At 56.7% G+C, this 16,445-nt stretch overlaps 1 protein-coding gene across 9 annotated transcripts in view; it reads left to right on the forward strand.

The window, feature by feature from the left end:
* Window positions 1–15,621, forward strand: part of GUCD1 (guanylyl cyclase domain containing 1) — a 16,992-nt gene extending 1,371 nt beyond the window's left edge. For 3 of the 9 annotated variants that reach the window (XM_017338492.3, XM_008250168.4, XM_051837116.2), the window contains exons 2-6: window positions 4,946–5,030; window positions 6,022–6,187; window positions 6,771–6,862; window positions 8,821–9,062; window positions 9,604–11,631. In XM_017338492.3, the coding sequence (XP_017193981.2) occupies window positions 4,946–5,030; window positions 6,022–6,187; window positions 6,771–6,862; window positions 8,821–9,062; window positions 9,604–9,695 (677 nt within the window). In that variant the 3' untranslated portion in view covers window positions 9,696–11,631. Of the gene's footprint in view, window positions 1–2,575; window positions 3,427–3,454; window positions 4,220–4,945; window positions 5,031–6,021; window positions 6,188–6,770; window positions 6,863–8,820; window positions 9,063–9,603; window positions 11,632–15,391 lie in introns of those variants that run through there. The other 6 variants (XM_008250169.4, XM_008250171.4, XR_011385200.1 and 3 more) reach the window with 5 other exon arrangements.
* The last annotated feature ends 824 nt before the right edge of the window (window positions 15,622–16,445 follow it).

Genomic DNA, 16,445 nt, shown 5'->3' on the forward strand with positions numbered 1-16,445 from the left:
GCAGGGACCTGGGTGGGCCCTTCCCTTAGCTTGCAGGACGTAGCTAGTCTTGTTTGCTTGCTACGGTTACCATTCTCTGGTTCCTTCTGCCCCAAGGTAACCTGAGCCCCTCTGGGCTGGAGCCTGAGAATACCGCTCAGTGCCCTGGGCCTCAGTTTGCTTGTCCAAGAAGTAGGGGAGGTTGGAAGTCGGCTTCCTGCAGCTCAGAGTTGATGAGAAAGGGACAGTGCCCCGGCAGGTTCCGAGGGGCGCACTCGTGGGAGAGAGGTGGAGCAATAGGGGGGACCGCGACTGCCAGGAGTGATCTCTTTGGTGGCGGCAGCGTGACATTGGGCCTGATGTCACCTGGGGATTTAGAGTCCTACCCTTCCAGTTCTTTCTGGTCTTGGGCAAGAGTGGTGCGGCTCCTGAGCCCCCGAGGAGTCAGGGCTTATGTTGGGAGGGAGCAGTCCAGGAAGCAGGCGTTGTGTTCAAATGTTTACCTGCAGTGCCCTCGCAGTCCTCGTAACAGCCCAGTGAAGCTGGTCACTGGTGCCGGTTGCTGTTTTGCAGACCCGTATCCACAGTCAGTGGACTGCCTTCCTTCCTTGGCTGTTGGGCAACAGCCACTGACCGAAGCCAGGCCGGGGGCCTCCCAGGCAGACGCTTGCCTCCGGACGAATGTCAACATCTGGCGCTGTCTCTAAAGCTTAAGCTGTTATCAGGACAAATGCCGAGAGGCCTCGCCTACCCTTATCACCCTCTGCAGAAGCATCCGGGTCCCTGTGGGCGGATCAGCCTGTGCCAAGACTGAGGATGGCCACGTGGGGGGTGTTTAGCCCTGTGGGAACCCTAGGATCAACGGATTCATGTTTTGTTTTTTAAGATTTATTTTATTCAAAAGGCAGAGTTACAGAGAGGCAGAGGCAGAGAGAGAGGTCTTCCATCTGCTAGTTCACTCCCCAAATGGCAGCAACGGCTGGAGCTGTGCTGAAACCAAGCCAGGAGCCAGGAGCTTCTTCTGGGTCTCCCACGTGGGTGCAGGGGCCCAAGGACTTGGACCATCTTCCACTGCTTTCCCAGGCCACAGCAGAGAGCTGGACTGGAAGAGGAGCAGCCGGGACTCGAACTGGCGACCATATGCGATGTTGGCACTGCAGGAAGCGGGTTTACCCGCTACGCCACAGCGCTGGCCTCAGATCAAGGGATTCTAGGGCTGAGGACAAGAACAGGAGAGGAGTTGAGTGTCCTCAGAGAGCAGTTCTCCTGTACCACATTTTCCAGCTGGGGGTAGGGGAAGCCAGAGGCCACAGGCAGGGTCATAGCCTGGCAGGAGGTGGCCCAGCCAGTCAGTGCCAGAACTCAGGCTCCAGGCTGGAGAGAGAGAGCCTGGGGTGGAGGAATAGTCTGGAAACTGGGGCGGGTGGGGGAGGACGGAGGGGCCAGGGGAGTGCACTGTAGTGACAGACTGGCGTGGGCATGTTAAGAGATAAAGTGTTTCTGGAGAAAGCCTCTTCCATTCACCAAGCGTGTCTGCATGCCTGCTATGGGCTGAGGGCCAAGTGGAGGCGAATGTCCCCGCCCACCGCCAAGGAAGTCTTCCTTCCATCTAGTGGGGCAATCAGATGCCCCCTGGAGGACTCCACGTTGCGGGCCCCCCCTTCCCCGGGAGGGAGAGGCCCGGAACTTCCGGGCGGCCTGTGATGGGAGACAACACTGCAGACCAAGGGTTATGTAAGAGCAGAGCCTGGGGAGTTACCAGCCTGTGCAGGGAAAAAAAACAAAAAGGCAGTTGATAGGCACAGTGGAGGGATTCTTCACCCCGCAGAGAACTCTTGCCCCACCCCCAGCCCACTCCAGGGAACTGGTTTAGAATAGGAGACCCTGGAGGTCAGGGCTGGGGTCCTTGGGTCCCCTGTGTGTCCCCAGAGCCTAATGCACCGTGACTGCTTCATTTCCTTTTTTGTTTTTACACCTCTTTTTTTTTTTTTTTTTTTAAGATGTATTTTATTTGAAAGGTAGAGTTACAGAGAGAGAGATGAATCTGCTATTTCACTTCCCAAATGCCTGCAACATTCGGGGCTATGCCAGGCCAAAGTCAAGAGCCAGGAGTTTCTTCTGGGTCACCCGCATGGGAGCAGGAGCCAAGGACCTGGGCCCTCCTTCACTGTTCTCCCAGGTGCATTAGCAGGGAGCTGGATTGGAAGTGGAGCAGCCGGGACTCGAACTGGCGCCCATATGGGATGCTGGCACTGCAGGCCAGGCCTTTAACTCTCTGCGCCACAGCATGGGCACCCTCTTGCATTTCTTTCCATATTTACTACGAAGCCTCAGACCCCAGGGCCTGGGATTAGCAAATTCCCTGTTGTTTTAGTCTGTGACCGGGTGATCTTTAAACTACAGAAACTGACTTTCTCGGTTTGGGAGACTGGAAAGTCCCAAGATCAAGGCTGTGGCCAGTGTGATATCTGGTAATGGCCCTTCAAAGATGGTGTCCCCTAGGCGTCCTCACGTGGTAGAAGGGACAGAAGAAAGAACATTTTGTTCTGGTAGGATGGGAGAGTAGAAGGCGGGGGCGGGGGGGAGTGGGGGTTGCTGAAGCTTGTTCTTTTCTGGCCCTTTTATAAAGTAATCCATCCTTGAGGGCAGAATTCTTGTTTAAGCAGTTCCCAGAAGGCCCCTGGCTGATACTAAGGCTACAATGGGGATTCAGTTTCAACAGGAATTTTGGAAGGGACACATTGAAACGCAAACACCTGCCCACAGGAAGCTTACAGTTTGGTGGGGGGACAGAGTAGCCTTTTGTTGCTGGTTACTTTTGCTAAACAAGGAAGCAAACAGGATGTGAAAGAGGCTCCCACAGCCCTCAAAGACCTCATCACTGACCGAGCTCTCAGGGGACAGGTTTCTGAGCTGGGACCCGGATGACAAGAAGGGGAAGAGAGGGCCAGATGAAGGGAGCCACCTGTGCCAAGGCCCTAGGGTAGAAAGCAGCCTGGTGGGGTCACTGGGTAACAGGAAGGCGGGAGGGTCAGAGTGCTGCTGGGAGGCTTGGGCAGGATCTGCAGACTTTGGAAAGGGGTGACAACTTTGTCCTAAATGCAGTCGGAAATTGGATGGGATCTCTCTGGCTGCTGTGTGTAGAGTTGGGCAGGGGCTCCGAGGAGAAATTGTGGAGGACAGGCGGGACTGAGAGCCCTTGCATGAAGGACCTGGGTTCCTTTTGGAGGCACCAGGGGTCAGAAGACGGGAGGGAATGAAGGCCCTGCCTGGGCTTAGCCTACCAGGCTCTGGCTCAGGGCCAAGGTCACGTCGGCACCTGCCAAGGGCCTGTGTCTCGAGTATACATGGTGGTTCCTGTCCTAGCGAAGGAAGTAGGCACAAGCCGAGGGGCATGCCTCACCGTGCTGTCCTGCCTTCTGCCAGCCCTGCTGCACACTCTAGCAGGTGAGTGCAGGAGAAAGGCCAAGAGCAATCACGGGTCCCTCCCTCCTGGGAGCGTCCGGCCAGCTCAGCAGGGCATGGGCAGTCTTGACGCAAGGGGCCTCTCCTGTGAGCCAAAGCCTGAACCCTCACCCAGAGGAATACAGCTGAGGGAAAGGACATGGCCAGCCTAGGATCAGGGGAGGCCTGGAGGGTTTTGTCTGGGCCAGGCCTTGAAGGTGGGTAAGGTGCAGCTTGGGACTCAGACAGAAGCCAGCGGGTTGGAACGGCCAGGGCCGAGACTGGGGGTGGTGCACTGAAGCGAATGGGTAGGCACCAAGGCTGGCACGGCGGGGAGGGGGGCTCTTGGGGTGGCTTAGCGCAGAGCTGGCCACACAGTACAGAGACACTGAGACAGGAAGCCACACGGGCTGGGCTGTCACGTGCTGAACAGATGTCACCGGGGAGTAATTAGTGGGTGGCCAGCACAGAGAAGTCCCTTCTGGTTCTTCAGACTCTGAACTTTGTCCAGGTTCACGGCATGGAAGAGTGGGCGGGTCCTACAGGCACCTTGGGGGCTCCGTGCGCACCCTGGCGCACACCCCCACCGCTTCCTGAGCCTCCGCCCCTGCTTTTCTCTGATGTCTGTTTGTCTTCCCCGTCTATCAGGACAGGGACTTTGTGTCCCTCACTGTGGTGTTACACGTGCCGGGCCCGTGCTAGGCTCTGGTGAAATATCTGTCTTTTGAGTGAGCAGATCAGGCCAAAGTCCTCCACTCTCAGGATCGCCAGACTCAATCCAGCAACAGGAAAACAGGTGCTCAGCTCGTAGCCTACCAGCGGCAGAGCCAGGATTAGAATGCCTCAGTCAGGCCCTTGCGGCTCCTGCCAAGGACAGACCGAGAGGGTGCCAGGGACACTGGTGGATGGAGCTCGCGGAACATTCCATATGCACAGCTTACGTCACGGTCCCCTCCTCCTAGTGTGGCCTTCCCACCTTGCTGGTCCTGGGGGCTTTGGAATCAGGCAGCCATACAGGGGCCTCGTGAACTCAGGTGTGTGTGCTGTCCCTGCAGCCAGAGCAGGGAGCAGAACAGCCCCAGTTGCTGCCTCCCGGGAGCTGCTCTGAGAGGCAGGCACAGAGGGCTGGGAGTATGTGTGGAGGGGTGGCAGGGAGCCCGAGAGGGGCGACACCCTGGAGAAGTGACATCCAGGGGTGGATATTTCTGCCTGCAGGGCGGCCTGGTGAGGGAGAAGGGGAAGGGGGCAGTAGGCAGAGGAGCTGGGGCAGCAGCCAGGAAGATGTCCTAAGAGATAAAGGCACCAACCCGCTGGAGGATTTGGGTAGGGCCGACCCCTGGCTGGTCTGGTGTTTGGGGTGGGGGATCACTGGTGTTGAAGCAGGACAAAGGGCTGTGGGAAGGCCCCTCCCTGAGCGGCCGCTGCAGGGGCTCGGTGGGAAGCAATGGTGCTGCTGCTGCTGGTGCCTGTAGGGGTAGCCGTGGTCAGACACGCAGTCTGACCTCCCGCTGTTGCCACGCAGGGGACTTTGTTCAGCTGCCCGTGCCTATCATCCAGCAGCTCTACCACTGGGACTGCGGCCTGGCCTGCTCCAGGATGGTGTTGCGGTGAGTGGGCAGGCTCTCGCTCCCAGTCCAGCTCCGGGGGGACGCAGTGAGAGGCCTGGGAGGGAGTCGCCATGCATGTGACTGTTCTTGGTTACGGCTTCCAGAAGGCCCAGCTTCTGTCTGTGCTCAGTCCTATCTGTAAAAACCAGCAAGGGGTAGAGCAGGCCTTCTTCCAGGTCTCCTAATGCCAGGGAATCCCAGGTGCTTGGGCCTGGCCCACCCGGTGGCTGCCTGGAGCCCCAAGAGCAGCTTCTGCCCTGTCTTTTTACATCCCAGAATTCCAGGCACAATAGGATTTTTTTTTTTTTTTTTTTTGACAGGCAGAGTGGACAGTGAGAGAGAGAGAGACAGAGAGAGAAAGGTCTTCCTTTGCCGTTGGTTCACCCTCCAATGGCCGCCGCTGCAGCCGGCGCACCGCGCTGATCCGATGGCAGGAGCCAGGAGCCAGGTGCTTTTCCTGGTCTCCCATGGGGTGCAGGGCCCAAGCACCTGGGCCATCCTCCACTGCACTCCCTGGCCACAGCAGAGAGCTGGCCTGGAAGAGGGGCAACCGGGACAGAATCCGGCGCCCCGACCGGGACTAGAACCCGGTGTGCCGGCACCGCAAGGTGGAGGATTAGCCTATTGAGCCACGGCGCCGGCCTAAGCACAATAGGATTTAACAAAAACAGTTTGATGCCCAAAGCTCTGAAAAGTATTTATGGGGATCCAAGGGCCTTATTTGAGAGATGCAGCTTACAAGGCCAGAGAGGGCAGTGACTTGCCCAGGGCCACACAGCCCATAAGAGACATGACAAGCAGAATCCAGGCCCTCAACCCCACCTCCAGGGTGGTGCCTCAGGGCCCTGGCAGTCCTCAGGCTGTGCTCTGGCTGTGTGCGAGCAAGGATGTAAGGTTTTATGTCGAAGGAAGGAGGCTTCTGGGCAGAGGGAGCTCTGGGCCAGCCCCTCCCCAGGTGGGAGAAGACCTCTGCGGGCCCACCTGTCCACAGGTACCTGGGTCAGCTGGACGATGGCGAGTTTGAGAGCGCCCTGCAGGAGCTGCGGCTGACCAGGAGCATCTGGACCATAGACTTGGCCTACCTGATGCGCCACTTCGGCGTGAGGCACCGCTTCTGCACCCAGACTCTGGGCGTGGACAAGGGCTACAAGAACCAGGTGAGCGGCCAGCTGCCGGGCCTTTCCCCTCCCCGGCCCCAGAGGCAGATCTCAGCCCAGGGGCCAGTGCTTGTCAGCCTAACTCTCCTTCCACCTTCTCAGTCGGGAGACAAAGGCCAAGGAATCTGGCCCAGGGACTGTGGCCTTGAGGCAGAGAAAGGGGCTTGAGAACAGATTCTCTCTGCCCCCCCCCCCCCCATGCCTCCTTACGGCCCCAGCACCAACAAAGCCTATTTGGTGGGCCATACCTGGCCACACTGAGCTGTGGCCGAGCCGTCCCTGGTGGTCTCGGCCTCGCCCCCTGGGCTCACCAGCTGTAAGCTGCAGGGCGCGCAAAGCTCCAGGGTACGCAGCCTCCTCCAGGGAGCTGACCTGAGCCCAGCTGCCCGTCACGAGCATACGTCTGTGGCCCTGCCCATGCTGTGGCTCGCTGCGCATGGCTTCCCTTCCGGGGAGCCCCCAGAGCAAGGGGCTCCCTTGCCCTCCTGGCATCTCTGCTCCCGTGACGTGCCCTCTGCCTTGCGCACGTGGAGCAGGGGCAGCCGGGGCTGGCGGCCACTCCCATGTGCCCTGCTCTCTTCAGTCCTTCTACAGGAAGCACTTTGACACAGAGGAGACCCGGGTGAACCAGCTGTTTGCACAGGCGAAAGCCTGCAAGGTGCTCGTGGAGAAATGGTGAGCCCTCCCTGCCCCCCACATTCTGCCCTCCCTCACTTCCTGCTCACCAACAGCCTTGGGGTTGGGGGCAGGGGACTTAGGATGGCGTTTGGGAAAGGCTCGGACTCTGCTCTCCACGTGGTCCGTGAACCTTGGCTTTCCCATCCATGAAACGGGGATCAGTGGGGCTCCATGGCCCAGGCCCTGGCCTGGGGTGGATCCTGAGCAGATGCTGCGAGGACAGGCTGCAGCCAGTCTCTCCCTGGGCTGTTGTGGCCTCACAGGCTCCTCCCCCTTCTCATCCATATACACCCAGGGGGCTGGATTCAGAGGGACCATGGCAGCAACTGGCCCAGATGTGAGTGGGGTCTTCTCTGAGCTCATGGTGGGTGGTGGCCGTGCTCAGGCCGGCTGCGTCTGGTCCCAGATCAGCTCCCGGGGTCACTCTTGGGAATTCCTCCTTTCTTTACTGATTCGCACTTTCATTATTAACAAAATAATGACCTGCAAGATAGGTGATTTGGAAAGCAGGGAAAAAAAATCTCCACTCAGTTCTGAGACCAGGGGTGGGGAAGCTTTCTTCCTGTCAAGGGCCTTTTGGATAGGTACAGCATCGTCCGCGGGTCATACAAAATTACCAGCCTAAAAACTAGCCTGCTGTAGAGCTATTGAATTCTGAGTCCCAGCTGTGGTTGCCTTGGCAAGGCCAGACCAAATGATTTTGCTGGCCTGCTACGGCCCACGGCCTCCCTGGCATTGAGCCACGCTTGTTCTGTGAAGCTATACCGTGTCTGCCCAGCCTGACCCTGCGTTTTCCCTGAAGCTGCACTCCCCTCTCGTACACATGGTCGAGAACTGGGCCAGGCTCTTGTGTTGCAAAGACCAAATGGAGGGCCGGCACTGTGGCTCACTAGGCTAATCCTCCGCCTTGCAGCGCCAGCACACCGGGTTCTAGTCCCAGTTGGGGTGCCGGATTCTGTCCTGGTTGCCCCTCTTCCAGGCCAGCTCTCTGCTGTGGCCAGGGAGTGCAGTGGAGGATGGCCCAAGTGCTTGGGCCCTGCACCCCATGGGAGACCAGGATAAGTACCTGGCTCCTGCCATCAGATCAGCGTGGTGCACTGGCCACAGCACGCCGGCCGCAGCGGCCATTGGAGGGTGAACCAACGGCAAAGGAAGACCTTTCTCTCTGTCTCTCTCTCTCACTGTCCACTCTGCCTGTCAAAAAAAAAAAAAAAAAAAAAAACACAAAACAAAACCAAATGGAAACATGGCGTGGCGTGTTTCCCCGGCCCAGGCTGCAAACCAGATTGCTGTGTGACTCGGCCGTGGCTGGAGTCAGGCCAGGCCCTGTGGTGCCGGCGCTGCCACTCCTCAGGAGACTGATGAAGGAGCCCACGTAAAGAGCAGAGCAGCCCTACTGTTGGGTCCCTCTAGGTGCTTATTTGGAGAGGTGCCTGGGGTGTGCCCCTCGGGGCGGCTCCAGACAGCTGTGTCTGCAGAACTGGGTGGGGTGTGTGTGTATTTCCCCTGGAGCTGCTCCTCCTGCCACAAGAAACCTTAGAAAGGAGAAAGAGCCCTTTCACAGAAGCGTTTGGTTAACAAACTGGCTCAGCCCAGCTTGGCTCGGATTTGGGGAACTGAACTGGGCCCGCGGCTTCCAGCATAAACCACACTTGATGGAGGATAAAGAACAAACGGGCTTGGCAGAAAGAATTCATTACCCAGGCTGGGAGTGAGGTTCCAAGTGTTGCTCTAGTGGCCCATTTCCTGCTTGTCTCTACTGATGGTGCCAGCTCGTCTGGTGCACGCTGGGAACTGTCCCCTCCCACCCCACACTGAGCCTGCGCAGTGACTACACAAGGGCTCTTCCACCTGCAAGGAGCTCAGGGCAGAGGGCAGAGGAACTGGGGGCCCAGGGGAACAGAGACAGAAGCAGGGATAAACCTGACCCCTCCCTCCCTCCCTCGCGCCCCCAGTGCTGTGAGCATTCAGGATATCCAGGCACACCTGGCCCAGGGCCACGTGGCCATCGTGCTGGTGAACTCGGGGGTGCTGCACTGCGACCTGTGCTCCAGCCCCGTCAAGTACTGCTGCTTCGCCCCCAGCGGCCACCGCTGCTTCTGCCGCACCCCCGACTACCAGGGCCACTTCATCGTGCTGCGCGGCTACAGCCGGGCCACCAGCTGCATCTTCTACAACAACCCAGCCTACGCCGACCGTGAGTGCTGGGCCCCCAGGACTCCCTCCCCTCCCACCCCTTCACCTCATCCCAAAACCCCTGCTCCTCAGGGCCACCCCGCCCTCCCACCAACCCCGTGCTACCGCCCAGGGCCCTGCCTCGCCACCTAAGCGCCCAACCCCGATTCCTCTCAGGACAGCCAGCAGCACATGCCACAGACAGACAGTCTGGCCAGACATGGCCCCTGCTCCACCTGGGCCTGCCCACTGCCCTCAGGGCTTGGGGAAGGCCCTCCCTGATTCCCACAGACCCACCCGTGTGTCCATGTTGCATGGAGCACATTGCCCCCCCCCCACCCCGGGCCTTACTTGTCCATCTACTAACCTGGGGAGGGGCCAGAGAAAGAGCTGGAATAGGCAAGGATAGCTTCTTGGGGGTGCAGGACTTGAGCCAAGAGGAGTGGCCAGCCAAGTGGGCTGTGGTCGGGTCTTGCCTGGCTCCCTTGGGTGCTGGTGGGGCAGGTGCTGTGTCCCTACCCATTGAGCCCTCTCTACCCTCCCCACAAACCCCCACGCCGCAGGAATGTGCAGCACCAGCATCAGTAATTTTGAAGAGGCCAGAACCAGCTACGGCACAGATGAGGACATCCTCTTTGTCTATCTGGACAGCTGACAGCAGGAGCCTGGTGTGCCCAGGCTCTTGGATCCCGCCCCCTCTGCCCCCAGCAAGGCCCACTCAGGAGCTGACAAAGCCCCAGGGAACTCTGGGAGACCAGCACAGCTGCCTCATCTGCCAGCATTGTGTGTTGTCATGCCACTACCCGAAGCACCTGCTTCCAAGGTGAGCCACACCCCGGAACTCCAAGCCTGACTCCAGCGGTGCCCAACGGAAGTCCAGCCCCAAGAGCATCCTTGTTGACTTTGAGTGGGACCCCAGGCAAGGGGAAGAGGCCTGAATCGGACTCCCACTCCCCACAGACCTTGGGACCAAGCCCTGGAGAGAGAGACCATGTGGCTGGTGCTGATTATCAGGACAGCACCTCTGGGGTTGGGGAGCACAGCCAGCCTCTGGCTCCAGGCGCCCGGAGGTGCTGCAGACCCCACGTGCCCTACGGTGCGTGCCATCACCGCCTCATCCCACCCCCTTCTAGGCCCGATCACCGTGGCTGGTTGCCAGGTCGCCTAGCCTCTGCCACAGTGTAGACACATCTCACAGCCACCCCACCCTGCAGAGCCCCGGTGCCTGGGGGCTTGGAGGCCTCCTGCAGCCCTCTAAGGAGTCCAGCCCTATCCAGTAGAGGGTCCTCTTGGCGGGGGCCCGATGGCCGGCGACACAGAGTGTGCTTAGGGCTCAGGGGGCCTCCTGACACCAGCCAGGATGCCGGCGGCAGGACCCATCTTCTGGGTGCAGGGTGCTAGGCCTGCACTCCTGCGGCAGCAGCAGGGGCAGCCCTTGGCTTCCCCGCTGCCATTGCCACTGATGCCAGGACTCTGCATGGAGTGCTGGGTCTGTCATCACACAGCGCAGCAAGTACCACAACTGGAGCTGTTTCCTTCCTTTTTTTTTTTTTCTTTTGGTTTGGGGTTTGTGTGTGTGTGTGTATTGTTGTTTTTTTTTTTTAGATATAAGTTTTTGCTTTCAGAGGGTGAGAAATCGCTTTCACGTAAGATAATAATAGTGAGATTGCAGGTACTTTGGAGCCCCTAGCACCTCTCTCACGGGACGGGGTCAGCCAGTCCAGGTCTGTTTTCAAAGAGAGGAGGTCTCACCTTTGGGAGGAGGAAGTATCTGTCTGCACCCCGGGTCTTGGTCTTTCGGTGCTGGAGGCATGATGTGGTCACGGCTGCCCGCTGGCCATCACGGTGGTTCTCGGGCAGTGAGAGGCTCTGCCTGCCAGGGCTGTGAGCCCCCCCACCCCCCACCCCCCAGCCCTATTAACTCCTTGGCAACAGCCTTTGCTGGCTGGGCAGCCACCCTGTGTTTCTGAGACTCACGTTGGCTTCAGACTGGTCTCATTTTTGTTGCCTTAATACACCAGGTGGCCCAGGGTGCCAGGGATCTCTGGCTACGAGCCTGAGAGTCCCACACACATCTGCTGTGGGGCGTGGGCGTCCTCAGGAGAGGTCTGGGTCGAATGGCAAGCAGAGCTGAATGAAGAGAACCAACAGGAGGACACGAAACTCAGGCCAGCCAGGTGCGAACGAGGCATAGGGCAGAGAGCTGGTGGGGCTGTCCCAGGGAGCGGCCTCCACGGACACTGGTCACAGGCACTTAGCATGTCAGCCCTGAGCCTGGAGGATGGCTTCTCAGTGCACGCTAGGAGATGCCTGGCCGTCCACAAGACTCATCTCCCTGGGCTGAGTCCCCAACACCGCGTCATGAAAATGGGCTGGAGAAACAGCCTGGACGGCAGGGGCTTTGGCCCACGGCACACAGCACCCACCACTGATCCACCCGGGGGTCCCAGCACGACCTCCAAAGCTACACAGGACAGCGGCTTTCTAGCCACAGGGGGACGAAAGGGATCTTTTGCATTGCAGAGATTTTATACATAAATATATTTTGTTTGTAATGAGCCATTCTCAATAAATATTCTCACTGCACAAAATGGCCTGCAGAATCCCCGTCTCCTTCCCAAGTCCCCAGCGCGACCACATGGGAACTGGGGTCCCTTTCGTTGCCATAGCCAGTTTGTAATCTGCCTTTGTCACGTCCAGGCCCTTGTGCTTCCTGTTCAGGCCTTGCTGCTTGTGCAAAGCCTGGATGGGATGGATGGGCTGCAGGCAGATGGTCCTGGGAGCTCAGTCTAGTCGTTTAAGTTTTATATATTTATTTGAGAGGCAGATTTAGAGACAGAAGAGAGACAGGAAGGTCTTCAACCACTGGGTCATCCAATATGGGCTGCTGATACTCCTGGGAGAGCGGCGGAAGGTGGCCCAAGTGCTTGGTTCCCTGCCACCCACATGGGAGACCTGGAGGAAGCTCCTGGCTCCTGGCTTCAGTCTGGCCCAGCCTGGGTCACTGAAGCCATTTAGGGAGTGAACCACTGGATGGAAGCTCTCTCTCTCTCTCACTCTCCCTTTCAAATATATACATTTTCTTTTAAGGCAGTATGACAGAGACAGGGGTTGGCATAGAAAGAGCTACCATCTGCTGTTTCATTCTCCAAATGGCCACAATAGCCAGGGCTGGGCCAGGCCGAAGCCAGGAGCTTCTTCTGGATCTCCCATGTGGGTGCAGGGGTCAAAGCACTTGGGCCATCTTCTGCTGCCTTTCCAGGCACATCAGTAGGGAACCGGATTGGAAGTGGCGTAGCTGGGATGTGAACTGTCACCCAAAGTGGTGACCACAATGCCAGCCCCAATAAATCTTTTTCTTAAAAAGTCCATAGAAAAATGAAGTGAAAGGTAAGTTTATCTTGGTACAAAACATTTGAAATCCATGCATACAAGGAGTCTTCAAAGAGGTCATGAAAAACTATGCATTTTTTCAAAGTATTTTGTACCAAAGCAAGCTTAGCTTTTCATTCCATTTTTTTCCCCCATGAACTTCTTGCCCTTACATATCTGGTTAAAAAGGGTAGGAAGCTGTTAACCTATATTGAAACTTTGGTATCCTAACCTGTCCTAGTCCATTCTCTATGGCTATCACTGAGTGTCTGAGACTGGGCTGTTTATAAAGCAAGCAAGTAGGGGCCGGTGTTGTGGCATGGCAGGTAAAGCCACCACCTGCAATACCAGCATCCCACATTGAGCTCCAGTTTGAGTCCCAGCTGCTCCACTTCTAATCTAGCTCCCTGCTAATGCGCCTGGGAAAGCAGGGGAAGATGGCCCAAGTGCATGGGTCCCTGCCACCCATGTGGAAGGCCCAGATGAAGCTCCTGACTTTGGCCTGGCCCAGGAGAGGCACCTGGCTCCTAGCTTCAGCCTCGCCCAGCCCTGGCCATTGCAGCCATCTGGGGGAGTGAATCAGCATGTAGATAGATATATTTAGCTCACTGTTCTGGGCAGTCCACTGTGTGTCTGGCGAGGGCTTCCCTGCTGCATCACACAGGAGAGTATCAGCGGGTGAGCCAGAGCCAGCTGTGCTAGCTGAGCCGCCGTCTTAAGCCACAATGTCATCACGGAGTCCCGCCCTCGTGACCTCACTGAATCCTGATTACCTCCCAAGTATCATTCCCATTTGATGGTGGGGATTAAGTTTTCAGCACGTGAGCTTCTGTGGGACACTTTCAAACCTCCACCCCTCCTGACTCTCCCTGTTAATTGTTCTATTTTGCATAATACCAACTCCAGACCAGCCTGGTTTAAAGGGAGCCTTGCTGGGTGCTGGCAGTGTGGCGTAGTGGGTTAAGCTGCCGCCTGGGAAACGGGCATCCCTTATGCTTGCTGGTTCCTTTCCTGGCTGCTCCGCTTCTGATCCAGCTCCCTACTAATGCACCTGGGAAAGCAGCAGAGGATGGCCCAAGTCCTCAGGCACCTGCACAGATGTAGGAGATCTGGATGAAGCTCCTGGCTCCTGGCTCCTGGCTCCAGCCCGGCTCAGCCTTGGCAGTTACAGCCATGTGGGGAATGGGCTCAGCCTTGGCAGTTACAGCCATGTGGGGAATGAACTAGCAGATGGAAGATTCTCTTTCAAATAAATGAATCTTTAAAAATTAAGAAATAAAAAATAGTAAAAGGAAGACTTAGGATTCAAACTAAGACTAGGATTCTGTCCAGCCACCTGGATTCTCTTGTTGGATCGACATGGGCTTATATCGTAATAATGATGACCTCTTGGGTGGACACACTGCTCAGTAAGACCCCCCTACGGTAGCCCACGGTGGACAAAGCGGGGAACATAATGGGTCTCTGTGCGCTTAAATAAAAATGTTCTGGTTCCTCTTGCACCTGACACAAACTGGAGGAAGAGGTGCCATAAGCACTGCAGCGGGACACACGAGTTTTGGAGGAGCACCAACCCTGATACCAAGTTTGGAAACGCCCTAGATTCCAGGAGATAAGGAGGGAGGGGGTGTATGGTCTTGGTTTCTTACAATGCCCCACAACCCATCCCGGGACCTACCTTATGGACAAAATATCCTGGTGCAGCTCTCCCAAATTTTTCCAAGTACCTTAAGCCGAAGTGCCTGTGGGCTCCACCTTCCTACCTCAGATGGCCGTGACCACGGTTTGATCACCATTCCCACAAGTTTACCGGGAACAGTAGGGCGTATCTCTGGCCCCTGCACCGCCCATGGAAAATACCGGCAATACCACCAGATGTATTTCCCAGTCCCGTTCCCACAAACCTCACTCAGTCATTCTGTTGGGAAGACAAAAATGCCTCCCAGCTGGAGGTGTGGACAAACAGGTCGGGTTGGGCCAACTGTCCTCAGACAGTCCATCCATAAATACAAGCACTGGACTCCAGTTATGTCCTACCAGCTGGTGGCCAGTGTCTGCATCTTCAAGGTGTTCATAAGAAACCTTGAAGTTTTTTTTTTGTTTTTTTTTTTTTTGTTTTTTTTTTTTTTTTAATTAAATCTTTGGGTGCCGGTGCTGTGGCACAGTGGGTTGTCACTGCAGCCCCCAACATCCCATCTGGGCACCGGTTCGAGTTCCAGCTGCTCCATTTCTTTCTTTTTTTTTTTTTTGTTTTTGAAGATTTATTTATTTGGAAGGCAGAGTTACAGAAAGGCAGAGGCAGAGAGAGAGAGAGAGGGAGGTCTTCCATACGCTGGTTCACTCTCCAGATGGTCTCAATGGCTACCCAAAGCCAGGAGCCAGGAGCTTCTTCTCGGTCTCCCATGCAGGTCCAGGGCCCAAGCACTTGGGCCATCTTCTACTGCTTTCCCAGGCCACAGCAGAGAGCCGCAGCTGCTCCATCACTGATCCAGCTCCCCGCTAATGCACCTGGGAAAGCAGAAGATGGCCCAAGTGCTTGGGCCCTTGCATCCCACATGAGAGATGTGTTCCTGACTTTGGCCTTGCTCAGTCCTGGCTGCTGTAGCCATTTGGGGAGTGAACTCGTGGATGGAAGACCTCTTTCCTCTTTCTCTGTAACCCTGCCTTTCAAATAAAGATTTTAAAATAAAGATTTTATTTACTTGAGAGGTACAGTTACAGACAGTGAGAGGCAGAGACGGAGAGAAAGGTCTTCCTTCCGCTGGTTCACTCCCCAAAATGGCCACAGGGGCCGGAGCTGCACCAATCCGAAGCCAGAAGCCAGGAGCTTCTTCAAGATCTCCCACACAGTTGCAGGGGCCCAAGGACTTGGGCCATTTGAGGGCCGGCACAGTGGTGTAGTGGGTGAAGCCACTGCCTACAGTGCTGGTATCCCATATAGTGCCGGTTTGAGTCCTGTCTGCTCCTCTTCCGATCCAGCTCTCTGCTATGGCCTGGGAAAGTGGTGGAAGATGGTCCAAGTCCTTGGGCCCCTACACCTGCATCAGAGACCCAGAAGAAGCTCCTGGCATCCGGGCTTCAGATCGGCCCAGCTCCGGCTGTTGCAGCCATCTGGGGAGTGAACCAGCCAGATGGAAGACCTCTCTTGCTCTCTGCCTCTTTGTAACTCTGCCTTTCAATAAATAAGTAAATTTTTGGGAAAAAAAAAAGATGGGTTGAATGATGGATTTGGCTACCCTCCCTTAGATGAATCCAAACAACAGAACAGCACATTCATGGAGAAACTACCAGAAGCCAAGATAGCGGAGAGGCAAGGGGTGGGGATTGTCTGGAGACAGTTGCCATGGGTCCCTCATCCGTGTGTGTGTGGTGGGCCATTGTCTGGACTCTCTTTTCAGGGAGGTTCATATAATGAGTAGCCTCCCACCTGCAAGTCACCCCCATTCTTGACTCCCTGGTCAACTGCTGTTTGCGATTTGGCAGGTTGGATTCTTGCTCTATGGTCCCAGGGACAGAGCCCATGCAGGCATGGTGCTGGTCACGGCCAGAGGGCTCCTGGCTTGTCTAGTCGGCCATGCATCACCACCCCGTGACATGAAGCAGGAGGGGAAACGTGGTCCCATTTTACAGATGTGGAAGTCAAGGTGCGGAGGGGTGGGCAGCTGACGTTGTCAGTCAGGGCTCGGCCACGGAAGCAGAACCACTAGGGGCTGAAGAGATAGAGGCGCAGATGTGATGATAGACATTCACTGCAAGGGATTCGCCACCTGGGGAGGGGGGCTGGTTAGGGAAGGGTGAAACCCATAGGGCAGGCCGTCAGGAGGGGCGAGCTGGGAACTCGGGCACCGGCTGACAGCCAATCCCTCGTGAGAATTCCTGAGGCCGCATCAGACCCAACACTGCTACAGCCCTGGAAACAGTCATGGACAAAAGTCCATCAGACAGCGGAAGAATTCCAGAAAATGCATCCTTTAGATTCTCTTCCTTCAGAACCACTTCCAATACCAAGGTCTTCATCAGTCACGCCCAAACC

This window comes from Oryctolagus cuniculus, chromosome 21 (genome assembly GCF_964237555.1).
Source record: "Oryctolagus cuniculus chromosome 21, mOryCun1.1, whole genome shotgun sequence".
Taxonomy (NCBI): domain Eukaryota; kingdom Metazoa; phylum Chordata; class Mammalia; order Lagomorpha; family Leporidae; genus Oryctolagus; species Oryctolagus cuniculus.